This window comes from Zophobas morio, unplaced genomic scaffold, assembly GCF_036711695.1.
Source record: "Zophobas morio isolate AGI-343-1 ecotype UQ-CSIRO unplaced genomic scaffold, CSIRO_AGI_Zmor_V1 ptg000026l, whole genome shotgun sequence".
In the NCBI taxonomy this organism is placed as follows: domain Eukaryota; kingdom Metazoa; phylum Arthropoda; class Insecta; order Coleoptera; family Tenebrionidae; genus Zophobas; species Zophobas morio.
This window is the reverse complement of record NW_026972131.1, coordinates 9,904,649-9,922,483: the sequence shown is the minus strand read 5'-3', so window position 1 is coordinate 9,922,483 and position 17,835 is coordinate 9,904,649. Positions and strand designations below refer to the sequence as shown.

General features: G+C 30.8%; 2 protein-coding genes across 5 annotated transcripts; both read left to right on the top strand.

Moving 5' to 3' along the window:
- Positions 1-12: 12 nt before the first annotated feature.
- Positions 13-15,298, top strand: LOC135136313 (superoxide dismutase [Cu-Zn]-like). Of its 4 annotated transcripts, none has more exons than XM_064065533.1 (5): positions 13-142; positions 9,335-9,392; positions 9,446-9,640; positions 9,700-9,950; positions 15,106-15,298. In XM_064065533.1, exons 2-5 carry the CDS (start codon positions 9,342-9,344, stop codon positions 15,200-15,202), a joined length of 594 nt encoding a protein of 197 aa, XP_063921603.1. In that variant the 5' UTR covers positions 13-142; positions 9,335-9,341; the 3' UTR covers positions 15,203-15,298. The 4 variants fall into 4 exon arrangements, with proteins under 4 accessions (XP_063921603.1, XP_063921604.1, XP_063921601.1 ...); XM_064065534.1 differs by lacking the exon at positions 13-142 and adding an exon at positions 283-376; XM_064065531.1 differs by lacking the exon at positions 13-142 and adding an exon at positions 9,087-9,199.
- Positions 15,299-16,447: 1,149 nt separating this feature from the next.
- LOC135136520 (23 kDa integral membrane protein-like) lies at positions 16,448-17,618 on the top strand. The gene is made up of 5 exons (XM_064065860.1): positions 16,448-16,529; positions 16,580-16,768; positions 16,820-16,990; positions 17,039-17,272; positions 17,337-17,618. The coding sequence occupies exons 1-5, from the start codon at positions 16,467-16,469 to the stop codon at positions 17,394-17,396; spliced, it is 717 nt and encodes a 238-aa protein (XP_063921930.1). The 5' UTR covers positions 16,448-16,466; the 3' UTR covers positions 17,397-17,618.
- The last annotated feature ends 217 nt before the right edge of the window (positions 17,619-17,835 follow it).

Here is a 17,835-nt window from a genome sequence, read left to right as displayed (position 1 = left end):
CGATAGAATAAATTGAAGTACCCATGAGTGAATACCAGACACTATTGTGTTAAAACTAGTAGCATATACAAACTAAAACAAGTAGTCGCAATTATCAGTTATCGTAGTGTGACTCGTCGAACAGTGTGAAACTATTATAAAGGTAAATAAAGTTAAACAATAGTAATGACTTAAGTACAAGTAGGGTTTCTTACTAAGTAAATTAGTGTTAAAAAATTCACACGCTGAATTAACCTTGACGCTATTAATTGCGTTAAGAATAGATCGTGGTCGTAAAGTAACGCTTTATTTTTACCGAGAAACGAAAGCAAAAGCAGTTGGAGAAATTGCTTCGTCTACAATTTACTCGAACTTTCTTTGTTGTAACTGTGTCGAAGTAAGTATATAGTAAATATGACGTAGGCGGGTAATTTAGGTTTCGTGTTTGATGTGTCATAATTATTTGTTGTTAAGTGTGATTGCACATTCATAAAGTTATCACAACCGATTTTATTGGGATAAATATGGCCTTTTAATAGAAATATTACGACAGGCGTTTATTATTATTATCTAGCGTTTTAGTCTTAAAAATCTATAACGTTCCTGGAAAGGTCAAAATTTTTATCAGGTTTTTACGCATACGGGAAATATTTGCACATTATTCAAAAGTAAACGTTCAAGCTCGCCAAACGGTGTAATTATCGAAAAAAGTAACATGCAAAGCATTCAAGGATAAAGTAAATAGTAATGATTTTTTCGGAATACAAGCGTTTTTAGCTATTAATTTGGGTTAATTGTGGAAAATGATGGCTATAGTTGAAATATCCTGTTGTAAAAGAAGCGGTTTAAATGTGGACAAGACCTAATTTGGGAGTTTTATCTTATCGTTGTTGATAACGTACGTTTGCGTATTAACAGCGCAAGTTTTGGTTAATGTTTGGTCACTTTTATGGTGTACAATACAATTGTTTAAAGACTAAGTAACACCACGGCTCATGGTACAAATTAATGATATCTTTGGTATTATTGATTCGTAATCGAGCACGAGTAAAATTGATAATTGATTTATGCATGGCATTTTTTCTAATAATTAATGCGGACTTTCCTTTGCGATAAAATTGTTTTCTCCGTTGTTACTCATACATTGGCATTTCATTTGTTATTCTGTTGTATTTTTCGATTAAGTTTGTAGTTTTGTTTCTTTGGTAGACCTGGATAGTCGAATTTTTTAGACCTTCGTTCCAGGTGTGTTTGTCGAAATTCTCCCGTTTTCTAATGTTTTTGAACTTCTTCTATTTTTTATTTTTTCAAAAAAATCGATTTCATTCGAAATATTTCTAAAACTATTGCGCGAAATCATAAACACGCTATATTTTTAGAATCAGCACGGCGATATCTACATCCCAGAATTTTTTGGGAATTTTTTGGCGACTTTTTCAAATGCAAAATTTTTCACTACCTTAGGCCCATTTTTGACTATTTTCGAAAATTAAAGAAAGACATTTTCTTGTAGCTTTTGACCTCCACAAGTTACTTTCGGCTTCATTTCTTCGATAATTCTAACCATTTTTCCAGAATCGCTGAATGAACTATGACAATTTTTGGATTTTTTCAAAAACTTTAATTTTTAACTAAATAGTTTCAAAATCGTGTCCCGGACCGCTACAACTTTGGAATCAGCTTGTCGAAATCTATATTTCAGAATTTTTTCGGAATTTTTTCGCGATTTTTCAAAACAAAATTTTTCAATTGGAAAATTTTGGCCAATTTTCTACCGTTTTCGAAAATTAACCAAAGACATTTTCTTGTAGATTTTGACCTTTAAAATTTACATTCGGCCTCATTTTTTCGATAACTCGTACTATTTTCAAAAATATTAATTTTAAACTGAATATTTTTTAAATTTTGCCTCGGTACCAAGAACACGCAACCGTTTTGGAATCAGCTTGTCGACATCTATATATATCCCAGAATTTTTGAGAATTTTTTGGCAACTTTTTGAAAAGGAAAATTTTTCAATACCTTCCCCTTGGAAAATTTTGGTCAATTTTTGACTATTTTCGAAAATTAAACAAACTCAATTTCTTGTAGATTATGACCTTTTCGGCCTCATTTTTTCGATAACTCCTACCATTTTTCCAGAATCGCTGAATGAAATATGCCAATTTTTGGATTTTTAAAAAAAATTCATTTGCAACCGAAATATTCATATAATTTTAGAATTAGCACGTCGACATCTATAATACTCCAGGATTTTTTGGCAGTTTTTTGGCGACTTTTTGAATGCAAAATTTTTCAACACCTCTTAGGAAAATTTTCACCCATCTTCGACTATTTTCAAAATTGACCAAAGACATTTTCTTGTACATTTCGATCTTGAGAAGCTACTTGCGGCTTCAGTTCTTCGATAACTTTTATCATTTTTTCAGAATCGCCGATTGAAATATGACAATCTTTGAATTTTTCAAAAATATTAATTTTAAATTGAATATTTTTTAAATCTTGTCTCGGCACCAAAAACGGGCTACAGTTTTGGAATCAGCTTGTCGAAATCTATATGCCAGAAGTTTTTGGGAATTTTTTGGCGACTTTTCAATAGCAAAATTTTTGAATACCTCTCTCATCTTTGGAAAATTTTGGAAAATTTTCGACCATTTTCGAAAATTAACCAAAGACGTTTTCGCATAGACTTGTACCTGTAAAATTTAGTTTTGGTGTAATTTCTTCGATAAATCCAGAATTGCCGCTTGAAATATATGTGACAATTTGTTAATTTTTTCAAAAAAATCAATTTCACCTGAATTATTTCATAATTCCATTAGGAAAATTTCGGTCCATTTTCGACCATTTCCAAAATTGACCAAAGACACTTTCTTGTATATTTTGACCTTCAAAAGCTACTTGAGGCTTCAGTTCTTCGATATCTCGTACCATTTTTCCAGAATGGTGGATTGAAATATGACAGTTTTTGAATTTTTCAAAAATATTAATTTTAACCTGAATATTTTTTAAATCTTGCCTCGGCACCAAAAACGGTCTGCAGTTTTGGAATCAGTTTGTCGAAATCTATGTCCCAGAATTTTTTGGGAATTTTTTGGCGATTTTTCAAAAGCAAAATTGTTCAATATCTCTCTCACACTTGGAAAATTTTGGAGAATTTTTGACCATTTTCGAAAATTAACCAAAGAGATTTTCGTATTGACTTGTGCCTGGAAAATTTAGTTTCGGTGTCATTTCTTCCATAAATCTTACCATTGTTCCAGAATTGCCGCTTGAAATATATGTGACAATTTTTGCGAAAAATTCAATTTCACCCGAATTATTTCTAAAAGCTTTACGCGAAGCCCTAGACACGCTATATTTTTAGAATCAGCACGTCGACATCTATATCCCAGAATTTTTTGGGAATTTTTTGGCAACTTTTTCAAAAGCAAAATTTTTCAATAGGAAAATTTTACTCAATTTTTGACTATTTTTGAAAATTAACCAAAGACATTTTCTTGTAGATTATGACCTTTAGAATTTGCTTTCGGCCTCATTTTTGGATAACTCGTACAATTTTTCCAGAATCGCTGAAGGAAATATCACAATTTTTAGATTTTTTCAAAAAATTCAATTGCAACCGAAATATTTCCAAAACGTTTACGCGAAACCATAAACATTTTATATTTTTGGAATCAGCTCGTTGAAATCTATATTCCAGAATTTTTTGGCGAGTTTTGTAAAAGCAAAATTTTTCAATTTCAAAAAATTGGAAAAATTTCTGCCCTTTTTCCATCATTTTCCAAAATTGACGAAATACATTTTCTTGTGCATTTTGACCTTTAGAAGCTGCGGCTTCAGTTCTTCGATAACTCTTACCATATTTCCAGAATCGCCAATTTTTGGAATTTTTCAAAAATATTAATTTTGAATTGAATATTTTTTAAATCTTACCTCGGCACCAAAAACGGGCAACAGTTTTGGAATCAACTTGTCGAAATCTATATCTCAGAATTTTTTGGGAATTTTTTATCGACATTTCAAACGCAAAAATTTGCAATATTTTCTCTCTTGCAAAATTTTGGAGAATTTTCGACCATTTTCGAAAATTAGCCAAAGATATTTTCTTATAGATTTTGACCTTTAACATTTAGTTTCGGTCTCATTTCTTCCATAAATCTTACCATTTTTCCAGAATCGCCGCTTGAAATATGAGAATTTTTAAATTTAAAAAAAAAATCTATTTCAACCGAAATATTTCTAAAACCTTTACCCGGAGCCATAAACATGCTACATTTTTAGAAACAGCACGGCCACATCTATATCCTAGAATTTTTTGGGCATTTTTTGACAACTTTTTCAAAATCAAAATTTTTCAGTACATTCCTCTAGGAAAATTTTGGTTAATTTTTGACCCTTTTATAAAATTAACCGAAGACATTTTCTTGTAGATTATGAATTTTAGAATTTATTTTCGGCCTCATTTTTTCGATAGTCGTACCATTTTTCCAGAATCGTTGACTGAAATATGATAATTTTTGAATTTTTTTTTTAAATTTAATTGCAACCGAAATATTTCTAAAACCTTTACGTGAAACCATAAACATTTTATATTTTTGGAATCAGCTTGTCGAAATCTATATCTCAGAATTTTTTGGGAATTTTTTGGCGACTTTTGTAAAAGCAAAATTTTTCAATTTCAAAAAATTGGGAAAATTTTGGCACTTTTTCCACCATTTTCCAAAATTGACCGAAGACATTTTCTTGTACATTTTGATCTATAGTTCTTATATTTCAGTTCTTCGATAACTCTTCACATATTTCCAGAATCGCCAATTTTTGAAATTTCCCAAAAATATTAATTTTAAACTGAATATTTTTTAAATCTTGTCTCGGCACCAAAAACGGGCTACAGGTTTGGAATCAGTTTGTCGAAATCTATGTCCCAGAATTTTTTGTGAATTTTTGGCGACTTTTCAAAAGCAAAATTTTTCAATACCTCTCTCACCCTTGGAAAATTTTGGAGAATTTTCGACCATTTTCGAAAATTAACTAAAGACATTTTCTTATAGACTTTGACATCTAAAATTTAGTTTCGGTCTCATTTCTTCCATAACTCTTACCATTTTTCCAGAATTGCTGCTTGAAATGTACATATATATTATAATTTTTTAATTTAAAAAAAAAAATCGATTTCAACCGAAATATTTCTAAAACCTTTAAGTGAAACCATAAACATGCTATATTTTTAGAATCAGCACGTCGACATTTATATCCCAGAATTTTTTGGGCATTTTTTGGTAACTTTTTGAAAAGCAAAATTTTTCAGTACCTTCCCCTTGGAAAATTTTGGTCAATTTTTGATCAGTTTCTAAAATTAACCAAAGACATTTTTTTGTAGATTATTACCTTTAGAATTTACTTTCCGCCTCATTTTTTAGATAACCCTTGCAATTTTTCCAAAATCGCCGATTGAAATTTGACATTTTTGGATTTTTTCAAAAAAATCAATTTTAAATTGAATATTTTTAAAATCTTACCCCGGCACCAAAAACACGCTACAGTTTTGGAATCAGCTTGTCGAAATCTATATCCCAGAATTTTCTGCGAATTTTTTGACGACTTTTCAAAACTAAAATTTTTCAATTTTTCTCCTTCAAAAATTTTGGTTAATTTTCGACTATTTTCGAAAATCAACCAAAGACATTTTCATGTAGATTTTGATCTTTAAAATCTACTTCCGGTCTTATTTTTTTCAACAATTCTTACCATTTTTCCAGATTCACCCAGAGAAATATTACAATTTTTGAATTTAAAAAAAAAAATCGATTTCAAGAACAATATTTCTATAGCTTTTATGCGAAACCATAAACACGCTGTATTTTTAGAATTAGCACGTCGAAATCTATGCCCAGAATTTTTTGTGGATTTTTTGGAAACTTTGTCAAAAACAACATTTTTCAATAACTTGCTCTAAGAAAATTTTGGCCAATTTTCGACCATTTTCGAAAATTAACCAAAGACATTTTCTTGTAGATTTTGATCTTTAGAATTTACTTCTGGCTTCATTTTTTCAATAGTTCATACCATTTTTCCAGTTTTATCCAGAGTAATATGACAATTTTTTACTTTTTTCAAAAAATTCGATTTCAAACGAAATATTTCTAAAACGTTTAAGCGAAACCATAAACATGCTATATTTTTAGAATCAGCTTGTCGAAATTTATATCCCAGAATTGTTTGGTAATTTTTTGGCGACTTTCTTGAAAAAAAAAAAAATTTCTCCTTGGAAAATTTTGGCCTAATTTCGACCATTTTCGAAAATTAACCAAAGACATTTTCTTGTAGACGGATCTCTAAAATTTACTTTCGGCTTCATTTCTTCCATAACTCTTACCACTTTTACAGAATCGCCCCTTGAAATATATGACAATTTTAAGAAAAGTTGGAATCGAATTTTTTGAAAAAATTAAAATTTTTTCAAAAAATTCAGTTCCAACCCTAATATTTTTAAAACCTTTATGCGAAGCCACAAACACGCTATATTTTTCGAACCCGTGCGTCGAGATGTATATTTCAAAATTTTTTGGGAATTTTTGTTCAACTTTTCCAAAGACAAATTTTTTCAGTACCTCTTCTTTGGAAAATTTTGACCAATTTTCGACCATTTTCGAAACGTAACCAAAGCCATATCCTTGTACATTTTGATCTTTAGAATCTACTTCCGGTCTTATTTTTTTCGATAACTCTTATCATTTTTCCAGATTCATTCAGAAAAATATGAGAATTTTTGAATTTCTTCAAAAAATTCCATTTCAAGAAGAATATTTCTACAACATGCTATATTTTTAGAATTAGCACGTCAACATCTATATTTCAGAATTTTTTATGAATTTTTTGGAGACTGTTTCAAAAGCAAAATTTTTCAATATCTTAGGAAAATTTCGGCCCATTATCCACCATTTTCGAAAATTAACTCAGTACATTTTGTTGTACTTTTTGACCTCCAGAAGCTACTTGTGACTTCATTTCTTCGATAACTCTTACCATTTTTCCGGAATCGTCGATTAAAGTATGACAATTTTTGGATTTTTTTCAAAAAAATCGATTTTAAACTGAATACAAATTTTTAAAATCTTGCCCCGGTACCAAAAACACGCTATATTTTTGGAATAAGGTTGCCGAAATGTCTATAGCAGAATTTTTTTGGAATTTTTTCGCAACTTTTCAAAAACAAAATTTTTCAACACCATTTTCGAAAACGAACCAAAGACATTTTCTTGTGGATTTTGACCATTAGAATTCACTTCCGGCGTCATTTTTTCCATAACTCTCATCATTTTTCCAGACTCCGAAGCCACAAAGACGCCATATTTTCAAAATCGGCATGTCGAAATCAATAGTTCAGAATTTTTTGGGAATTTTTTTGGCAACTTTTCAAAAAAAAATTCAATAGCTTCCCCAAGACATTTTCTTGTAGATTTCGACCTTAAACAGTTACTTTCGACTTCATTTTTTCGATAATTTCTATCATTTTTCTAGAATCTCCAAATGACATATGACAATTTTTGTATTTTTTCAAAAAAATCGATTTTAACTGAAATATGTATAAAATCTTTACCCGAAACCGCCAACAAGCTATATTTTCAGAATCAGCACGTCTAAATCTAAATCCCATAATTTTTCGGGAAGTTTTGGCAACTTTTTCAATAGCAAAATTTTGGTTAATTTTTAACCATTTTCGAAAATTAATCAAAGACAATTTCTTGTAGATTATGATCTTTGAATTTACTTTCGGCCTCATTCGATCGATTTTAAACTGAATACAAATTTTTAAAATCTTGCCCCGGTATCAAAAATACGTTACATTTTTGGAATAAGCTTGTCGAAATCTATATTGCTGAATTTTTTGGGAATTTTTTCGCAACTTTTCAAAAGCAAAATTTTTCAACACCTCCCTAAAAAATTTTGGCCAATTTTCGCCCAGTTTCGAAAATTAATCAAAGACATTTTCTTGTTGATTTTGACCTTTACAATTTACTTCCGGCCTCATTGTTTCGATAACTCTTACCATTTTTCCAGATTCATCCAGAGAAATACGACAGTTTTTGTATTAAAAAAAAAAATCGATTTTAAGCGAAATATTTCTAATACCTTTACGCGAAGCCACAAACACGCTATATTTTTAGAATCCGCGTGTCGAAATCTATAGTCAAGAATTTTTTGGGAATTTTGTGGCAACTTTTCAAAAAAAAATTTTTTTCAATACCTTCTCGGAAAATTTTGATCAATTTTCGACCATTTTCGAAACGTAACCAAAGCCATTTGCTTGTAGAATTCGACCTCAAAAAGTTACTTTGGGCTTCATTTCTTCGATAATTTCTATCATTTTTCCAGAATCCTAAATTGAAATATGACAATTTTTGGATTTATCAAAAACTTCGATTTCACTTGAAATATTTATAAAACCTTTACCCGAAACCATCAACACGCTATATTTTCAGAATCAGCACGTCTTAACCTAAATCCCATAAGTTTTTGGTAATTTTTTGACAACTTTTTCAAAAACAAAGTTTTTCGATAGTTTCTCCTTGGACAATTTTCAACACATTTCGAATTTAACCAAAGACATTTTCTTCACAAATGTGCCGCCTTTCGTAAATGTGTTATATACTACTGTGTCTTTATCAGGAAACGATCTACATGTTAACAAAAACTTATGCTTGATTACTTTTCCAAGTACATCTTTTTTTAAAGTCTCAAGTGCCTATTATGTTTCAAGGATGTTTTTGTAACCGTGTCACGTCAATTTGATCAAACTTGGTTCAAATGTGAACACCAATCTAAGTAAAGAATTTAACGAGCATTATATCTATATATATACATAATGACATAAAAATCGTACAATTGCGATAAGAAACCTTGTGATACGTTGTTGAAAGTACCAAAAAAATAAAAACATGTCAGTGAGTTTATCACTAAGCACCACTTCTGCAAAACACACTTAAGCCGCTTATTATGCACTTGAAAAAAAAATCAAAACAACATATATTGATATATTTTAACACTAGATACTAACAATTAATTTGCCGCAACCTTGATAATGAACCCGAATCGGCAGCCTCGCGCTAGTATAAAAAATGAAGCGCTTAGGTGGGATAACATATAAGTTATTGTCGTTGTTGATGTTGTATGGTTCACACCACTTAAAAAAAACCGGTTGTTATAGTTGTCTTAGGTATTGCGAAGTTACTTAAATAATCCGCTTACATTCCTCTAAACGCCAGTACGCTTTCTCGCTTCACTTGCTCCACACTTGCAGTGCGTCGTTTTTCTACAGTCGTAGGTGTGGTACTAATTCTTTAATTTCCAGAACCACGATGTTGAGGCTTCTAATCAGTACCGTCCTCCTCGCCTCTGCCTACGCCGCAGTAAGTACCTTCGCGTTTTTCCACACCCATTATCACCCATCACTCTTTACAAGGTTGAGCAAGCCGTGGTGGTCCTAAAAACCGACACCATCGACGGCCGGGTCACCTTTACCAGCACCGCCGACGGCATCAAAGTCGAAGGTACCATCAACGGTCTTCCCGCGGGAAAGCACGGCTTCCACATCCACGAAAAGGGCGACCTCGACAACGCTTGTGCAGCGGCTGGGGGACATTTCAATCCGACCAAAGTATTACAGCGCGGATTTGTACATGATTGTGTAATTGACATGATTACATTAATTTGCAGAAAGATCATGGTGCTCCGGCCGACGAAAATCGTCACGTTGGGGATCTGGGGAACATCGTTGCCGACGATAAGAGTGTCGCAACGGTCGATATCCTTGACAAAGTGATTGCTTTGGATGGCGATAATTGCATTATCGGGCGTGCCCTGGTTATCCACGCTGGTGAAGACGATTTGGGGCTAGGAGGTTTCGACGACTCGAAGACCACGGGACATGCGGGGGCTAGACTCGTCTGCGGGGTTGTCGGAATTGCGTAAATAGATTTTTTAACGCTTTTGTGTTTTCACATTAATAATAAGTAGCAGCTTTTTTACTGAAATTTGTACAATAATATTGTCAGTACTTCGATTGCTTTGATTAAACTGAAGCAAGCCTTGTTGTTTTTTTTTCTTCGAGAGTGGGGGTTGTAATGTTGGTGAAGGTTTTCGCACTTCGCGTCTGTGTTTGTACAGGTGGCCGTAATTATAAAGTGGCTATAAAAGCAATAATTATTGTGTAATGATTATTGGCTGTACCATTTTTGCTTGGGACACCTGTACTTAGAACACCAAGTTCCAAGTTATGAGACAAAGTCGAACTGACTAATAAGTCGTTAAGAGTTTTAAAAAAGAAACACTATGAATCCTATTCAGAACATCAACTTACATACGTTGTTGTTTTTTGTCATGATTTTGTTTTTTTTTGGTACTTCTTTAGTACTTCTCAATCAAAAGTTAAAAAAAAATAAGAAATTAAAAAATCCAAAATCGCAAATTGAAAAAAACCCTGAACAATTCTAAGCAAAACCAAATGTTTACAAACACTCCAAAATCCAAAAAGTCGAAAAATAAAAGTCTATAAAAAATTGCAGCAACTCAATTTTTTTTTATTATTAGGTATCCGTTTTCCAACACACGATGTCCTTAAGAAACAAGAAGCTAAAATTAAACGGGTAGTTAAAATTTGAGAATTTTTGGATTTGTGAATTTTTTGGGTTTATGGACTATTATGAATTTTTGAAATTTAGTTTTCGCAAATTATTCTCTCTAGTTTTCGAGATTACCTAAGTTTTTATGAAATGTTGGTGTTACTGAAATAAAAAAAAAACTTATTTAGAAAGGTCCAGGAATTTTGTCGAATAATTGTTATTTAAATGTTAAAAAGTTCTGAACTTGTGGTTTATGAACCCGTGTTAAATTTCGATCCCAGCGATCGAGATTTTTGGAAAAAAGTCAGAATTATAGATGTAACAATTTTTCGATTTCTCAATTTTTCGAATTTTCAATTTTCCGATTTTTCAACTTTCGCTTTATCAATTTTTCGAGATTTCAGTTTTGGGATTTTTTCAGTGTTTTAATTCCTCAATTTTTCGATTTTGCAATTTCTCGATTTTTCAATTTTTCGCTTTCCCATTTTCTAATTTCTCGATTCTTCAAATTATCGATTTCTCAATTAATTTTTTCGATTTTTAAATTTTTAGATTTTCATCAGTTTATGACGCTTTAAATTTTGGATTTTTCGATTCCTCAATTTCTTGATACCCGGTTGTTTAATTTTTCGACTTTTCGATTTCTGGATTTTTCGACGTTTTAATTTTTTCATTTTTCCAGTTTTCGAATGTTTTGATTTTTCGATTCTTCGATTTCTCGATTTTTGAGTTATGAATTCGATTTTGTAATTTTTCGCTTTGCCCATTTTCAATTTTTCGATTCTTTAATTTCTCGATTCATTTTTTCGTTTTTTAAATTTTAAAATTTTTTCATTTTTCGGTTTATGACGTTTTTAAATTTTCGATTTTCGAGTTCTTAATTTCTTGATATGTAATCGATTTTTGATTTTTCGACTTTCCGATTTTTCGATTTTTGAGTTATGAATTCGATTTTGTAAATTTTCGCTGTCCCCATTTTCAATTTTTCGATTCTCTAATTTCTCGATTCTTCAAATTTTCGATTTCTCAATTAATTTTTTCGTTTTTCAAATTTTTTAATTTTTTTATTTTTCACTTCACGATATTTTCAAATTTTCCCATTTTCGGTTCTTCCATTTTTTGATAATGGATTTTTGATTTTTCGACTTTCGATGTCTCGATTTTTCGAAGTTTTGCCTTTTTGATTTTTCCATTTCTCGATTTCTCGACTTTTCAATGTTTTGATTTTTCGACTTTTCGATTTTCGATTTTTGAGTTATGAATTCGATTTTGTAAATTTTCGCTTTCCTCATTTTCAATTTTTCGATTCTCTAATTTTTCGATTCTTCAAATTTTCGATTTCTCAATTAATTTTTCCGTTTTTCAAATTTTTTTATTTTTCACTTTACGATATTTTTAAATTTTCCCATTTTCGGTTTCTTCATTTTTCGACTTTTCGATGTCTCGATTTTTCGACGTTTTGACATTTTGATTTTTCTATTTCCCGATTTCTCGACTTTCAATGTTTTGATTTTTCGACTTTTCGATTTCTCGATTTTTTAGGTATGAATTCGATTTTTTAATTTTTCACTTTCTTCAGTTTCAATTTTTCGATTTTCTAATTTCCAGATTCTTCACATTTTCGATTTTTAGATTTCTCAATTTCTTGATAACCCATTTTTTGATTATTCGACTTTTCGATTCTAGATTTTCGACGTTTCGATATTTTGATTTTCCCATTTCTCGATTTTCCTACTTTTCAATGTTTTGATTTTTTGACATCTCGATTTTTCAATTTTTCAGATTTTGAATTCTCCAAGTTTTCGGTTTTTCAGGTTTCGATTCTTCAAATGTTTAGATTTCTAACATTTCGACCTCGATTTTTAAGTTATGAATTCGATTTTTTAATTTTTTTGATTTCTCAATTTTTTAATGTTTCAGTTTTGTGATCTTTATGTTTTTCGATTACTCAGTTTATCGATTTTTTGTTTTCTCGATTTCTATTTTTTGAATTTTCCAGTTTTTCGAATTTTAGATTTTAGATTTTTCAATTTTTTGATTTTTTAAATTCCCTTTTTTCAACTTTTGGATTCTTTAGGTTTTAGATGTTTTAATTTTTTAATTTTTAAAATTGTAGATTTTTCAATTTCTCGATTTTGCAATTCTTCAGTACTTCTATTTTTAAATTTCACATTTTTCTCGATCTCTTGATTTTTCGACTTTTTGGTTTTAAATTTTTCGGTTTATCACTTTATCGATTTTAAAAATTTTTGATTTTTCGATTTCTTAATTTTTTGATTTTGCAGTTTTTAGATATTTCCATTTTTCAGGTTATGACGTTTTTAAATTTTCGATTTTTCGATTTCTCATTTTCTTGTTGATCGATATTTTGATTTTTCGAATTTTCGATTTCTCGATTTTTCAATTTTTCAGATTTTCAATTCTCTAAATTTTCGGTTTTTCAGGTTTTGATTCTTCAGTTCTCCGATTTTTTTAAATTTCGAATATTTCGACGTCGACTTTTCATCTTCGATTTTTTAATTTTTCGATTCTTTAATTTTACAATTTTTTTATATTTCAGTTTGCGTTTTTTCGAAATTTCGATTCGTCAGTTAATCGATTTTTCTATTTTTATTTTTTCGATGTTTCAATTTTTCAATTTTTAAAATTTTAGAATTTTCGATTTCTCGATTTTGCTCTTCTTCAGTATTTCAATTCAAATCTTCAATATTTCAATTTCAATTTTTAAATCTCAAACATGTTTAAATATTACATTTTTCTCAATTTTTGGATTTTTCGATTTCTTGATTTAAAATCAATTCATCGATTTGAAATATTTCTCAATTTTTTGATTTTTGAGTTTTTAAATTTTTCCATTTTTCAGTTCATGATGTTTATAAATTCTCGATTTTTCCATTTCTCAATTTCTTGATAAGCGATTTTTTGATTTTTCGACTTTTCGATTTCTCGATTTCGACGTTTTGACTTTTTGGTTTTTCCATTCCTCGATTTATTTTCAATGTTTTGATTGTCCGACATCTCCAATTTTTGAATTTTTCAGAATTTCATAAAGTTTTCGGTTTTTCAGGTTTTGATTTTTCATCTTCGATTTTTCGACTTTTCGAGTTCGCGATTTTTCAGTTATGAATTTGATTTTTTAATTTCTCGGTTTCTCAATTTTTCAATTTTCTGATATTTCAGTTTTGGATTTTTTCAATATTCCGATTCCACAGTTAATCGATTTTCGATTTTTTCATTTCTTGATTTCTACTTTTTCGATTCTTCAATTTTTAGACTTTTAAATGTTAGATTTTTAAATTTTTTGATTTTTTCAATTTCTCGACTTTTCAACGTTTTGGATTCTTCAGTTTTTCGTTTTAATTTTTAAAACTTTTAGATTTTTCGACATCCCGATTTTGCAATTTTTCAATACTTCTATTTTTAAATTAATTTTTTTTTTAAATTTACATTTTTCTCGATCTTTTGATTTTTCGACTGTTTGATTTTAAATTTTTCGGCTTATCAATTTATCGATTTTAAAAATTTTTGATTTTTCGATTTCTCAATTTTTTGATTTTTCATTTCAATGTTTCAGTTCTGTGATCTTTCAATTTCTCAATTCTTCCAGTTTTCAATTTTTTGATATTTCAGTTTTGGGTTTTTCCCCATTTCGATTCCACACTTTATCGATTTTTCAATTTTTGAATTTTTCTACCTTTAAGTTTAAAATTTTTCGATTTTCCTAAGTATTTCTATTTTCATATTTCAAAAAATTTAAAATTTTACATTTGTCTCGATCTTTTGAGTTTCGACTTCTTCAATTTTTCAAAGATTTCTCAATTTATATAAATTTCGATCTTTCGATTTTCCGACTGCTAATCTCAATCAAAAATTTGAAAAAATTGGACACTATTAAAAAAACAAAAATTTAAAAATCGCAGAAATTCAAAGAAATTTAAGTATTTAAAATTTACGGAAATTTCACTATTTGAAAAAGTAAAAAGTTTCAGGAATTTAATAGTAGTAATAGTAATAGTAATTTATTCATGACAAGAATTACATAGTAATTTTTCATACGTCAAATATAAGTAGGTACACTAGCGAAAATTAAATTTTACAAATTCTTCTAATGAATAAAAAACATTCTCAATCAATAAGGTTTTTACACAAAATCTAAAACTGGTGTAACTTTAATAAAAATAATAACAATAATCAATAAAAAAATCTTCGAGTAAAACAGAATACAGCCGAAATTTTCACAAAATTTGCTAAAATTTTACAAATTCAGAATTCAAAAACTTTCAAAATTTCGGAAAATTCCGAAAATTCAGAAGTTTAATCCTAAAACTCTGAAAATTAAACATTTTGAATTTCTGGAATTCACGAAAACCCCTTAATTAAAAATCGAAAAAATTCAAAGAAGTCCCGGAAATTTCAAAGACTAAAAAACTAAAAAAACGAAATACACAAAAATTATAATAATTATTATGTTGTTATGTTAATGTTTTATTTTATTTTTCAGGAATGAAACAACTTCAACATCAGCCTCACGTGATCTGACCAGCACCGGCTTCTACATTTGGTTATTAGCTGTGATGTACTTTGTTAACCACATATAGTTTATTTTTATACAATGTGTGTTTTTTTCAACTGTTATTTATGTACCTGTAACTAAATAACTGTACTGGATTAAATAATAAACATCGTTAACACAATTCTTGTTTTTTTTTTAATTCCCCGAGCCCCTTTTAAAACAGTAACCTGTAAAATAAAAATAGTGGCCATATTTTTTAATTTGAACACAGCAGTTCAAAGTTGGTGGAGGCGCCGGGTATCACACCACAAAAATGTTTCTTGTCACCAAAGTACCACTAGAAATTCCAACTACTCCCCACTGGTCGTATTTTAGATCACACTCGTAAAAGACAATCCTTGACCCTTCTAGCCAGAAATACTATGCGTTAACATTTCAAAGAATGGAATTTCTTCGAACCACTTTGTTTACAAAATCAATATTTCAAGCGTTCGGGTTAAAATTGGACGTAAAAGAGAACAATGAAAGCGAATTACACAAAAACTCTTATTTGCTTTCCTTATTATTGATCCTCAACATTAAGAATATTAATGAAATTCTCGTGTGATTGTAGCTGCTCCAGTTTTGTGGTTGTGACCCAATTTGGTAGTTAATTTTGAAGTGTGACTCATACAGAGAAAAATATGTAGTCAGAAATTCAAAAATTAGGAAATTCGTGTAGATATTTTTGTAATTAAATTATTCTAGCGTGTCTAGCGCAACTATGTATCTCTGTCTCGAATTTCTTGGTAAAATCAATAGAGGTTAATACACTACCTAACACTCATTTGTTGCTTTGACCTTAGCTAGCGTTAGATTATATGATAGTCATGTTTTGCTAAACACGCAACCAAAATTACTTGCATGGGTTTTTTAGCATTTGAAACTAAAAATAGCAGTGACAAATCAAGCTTTCAACTTCACACTGCAGATTTTTTTGGTTTTGATTTACGCCCTTTTTGTAAATAAATTCTAAATATTTTGTAAGCTCGTTAAAAACGAACACTTCATAACTTATAAATTAATTTTAGAAAAAAAAGTAGTAAAATAGTGTTTAGCGGCACGAAGCGCTCAATCCAGAAACCAAATTACACCTAGAATGAATAAAATTCCAGATAAGATCAAATTTTTTCGCCAAATGAAAAAGGTCAGTTCGGAACACAAAGCCTCTTTAAGAGCGCCGTTGCCATAACGCGGACCACTCAAAACAAAAGCTGACCAATGAGAGGCGCCAATTTAATTCTAAAAGTTAATGAAGCGTGCCAGAGATTGTTAAATCCAGATCCAGAAAGTTGACGAAACTATCAACAATGCAGTCCTGCGAACTCAGTGTGATAAAGTACATTTTATTTACTTTCAATTTAGTTTTTGCGGTAGGTTTTAAGTTCGGTTTTCGAAACACTTTCAAAATGAAAATTTCCAGATATCGGGTATCGGTTTAATAGTCGCTGGTGCTTTAGTACTCTCCGATGTGGGCGAATTCGACCATTTCATGGAAGGACGAATCCTGGCACCCCCAGTCGTCCTGATCGTCGCAGGATGCATAGTTTTCCTGGTGGCTTCTCTCGGCTGCTATGGAGCCATCCGAGAATCCTACTACATGCTAATGGCCGTAAGACCAAAACCCAAAACTAGTAAATCCAATTTTGAAAATTTTTTTCAGTTCGCGCTATGTTTGCTGATAATCTTGATCATCGAACTCGCCGTCGGAATCGCCGCCGCCGTCTACAAAAACGACTTTCAAATGACCATGAAGGACCTAATGAAGAGCTCGATGCAGCGATTCGAAAATAGCAAAGGAGACAGGACGGCCTGGAACAACATCCAGACCAAGGTACCCGAAAAATCGCCAAATCTCACCAAAAACCATTTTTCTCTTTAGTTGAAGTGCTGCGGCGTCGAAGGACCCACCGACTGGCCCGAAAACACCCGTCCGGTGACCTGCTGCCACGCCACGCGAGAGGGCTCGCCGCCCCCGGAAGCCCACCACTGCCGGTCGGCGGCGCCCCAAGACGGGATTTTGTACATGGACGGGTGCTTCTATCAGCTCCAGGAAAAGGCAGAGTCGGCTTCGAAGATTTTAATCGGCGTGGGGATCGGGATTGCGTTTGTTGAAGTACGTAGTTTTAATTTCACTTTAGTAGTGAACGTGTCATCAAACTGAGCTTTTATCCTTCTAGGTTATTGGTATCATTCTCGCTTGTTGGCTGGCATCTGCGATTAAAAACAAAGGCGACTAAGAATGAGGAATAGGATGATCTAAGTCTTCTACTGTACATAGAAAAAATCACAGCAATGAATAACGTTCGATAGTATAGTAGAGTTCAAGAATTTTGGACAAAATCAACGAGATGTTAAGTATTTAAGTAGTTTTTACATGTTTACGAAAGTTACGAAAGAGATGTATGTAAAATTTGCATTTTCTGTCTTGTTGCATTGAATATTTTTTGCACTACCTTGTATGTATGTATGTATGTATAAAAGTATCTTTAAAATGGTAGTAAATAGTGTTTTATAATAACTGTGTTGTAGTAGGTTTGTATTCTAAATTTTTAGCTCCATTGTGAAAAAAAATTTTTGAAGAAATTTTTTTATATTTAAGGTTGGCATCTTCAGTGTCAATTGCTTATATATTGTACAAGATATAATATAAAAATTCTGGATTCTCAAAACGCCGCT

What these genes read in the sequence shown, in the direction of transcription:
- LOC135136313 (XM_064065531.1), top strand. Translation starts at nt 9,102, where the DNA reads ATGAAGCGCTTAGGTGGGATAACATATAAGTTATTGTCGTTGTTGATG. An exon ending in TCGCCTCTGCCTACGCCGCA is followed by an intron (nt 9,393 to 9,445) that starts GTAAGTACCTTC and finishes ACTCTTTACAAG; the next exon opens with GTTGAGCAAGCCGTGGTGGT. An exon ending in GACATTTCAATCCGACCAAA is followed by an intron (nt 9,641 to 9,699) that starts GTATTACAGCGC and finishes ATTAATTTGCAG; the next exon opens with AAAGATCATGGTGCTCCGGC.
- LOC135136520 (XM_064065860.1), top strand. Translation starts at nt 16,467, where the DNA reads ATGCAGTCCTGCGAACTCAGTGTGATAAAGTACATTTTATTTACTTTC. An exon ending in CCTACTACATGCTAATGGCC is followed by an intron (nt 16,769 to 16,819) that starts GTAAGACCAAAA and finishes AATTTTTTTCAG; the next exon opens with TTCGCGCTATGTTTGCTGAT. An exon ending in TCGGGATTGCGTTTGTTGAA is followed by an intron (nt 17,273 to 17,336) that starts GTACGTAGTTTT and finishes TTATCCTTCTAG; the next exon opens with GTTATTGGTATCATTCTCGC.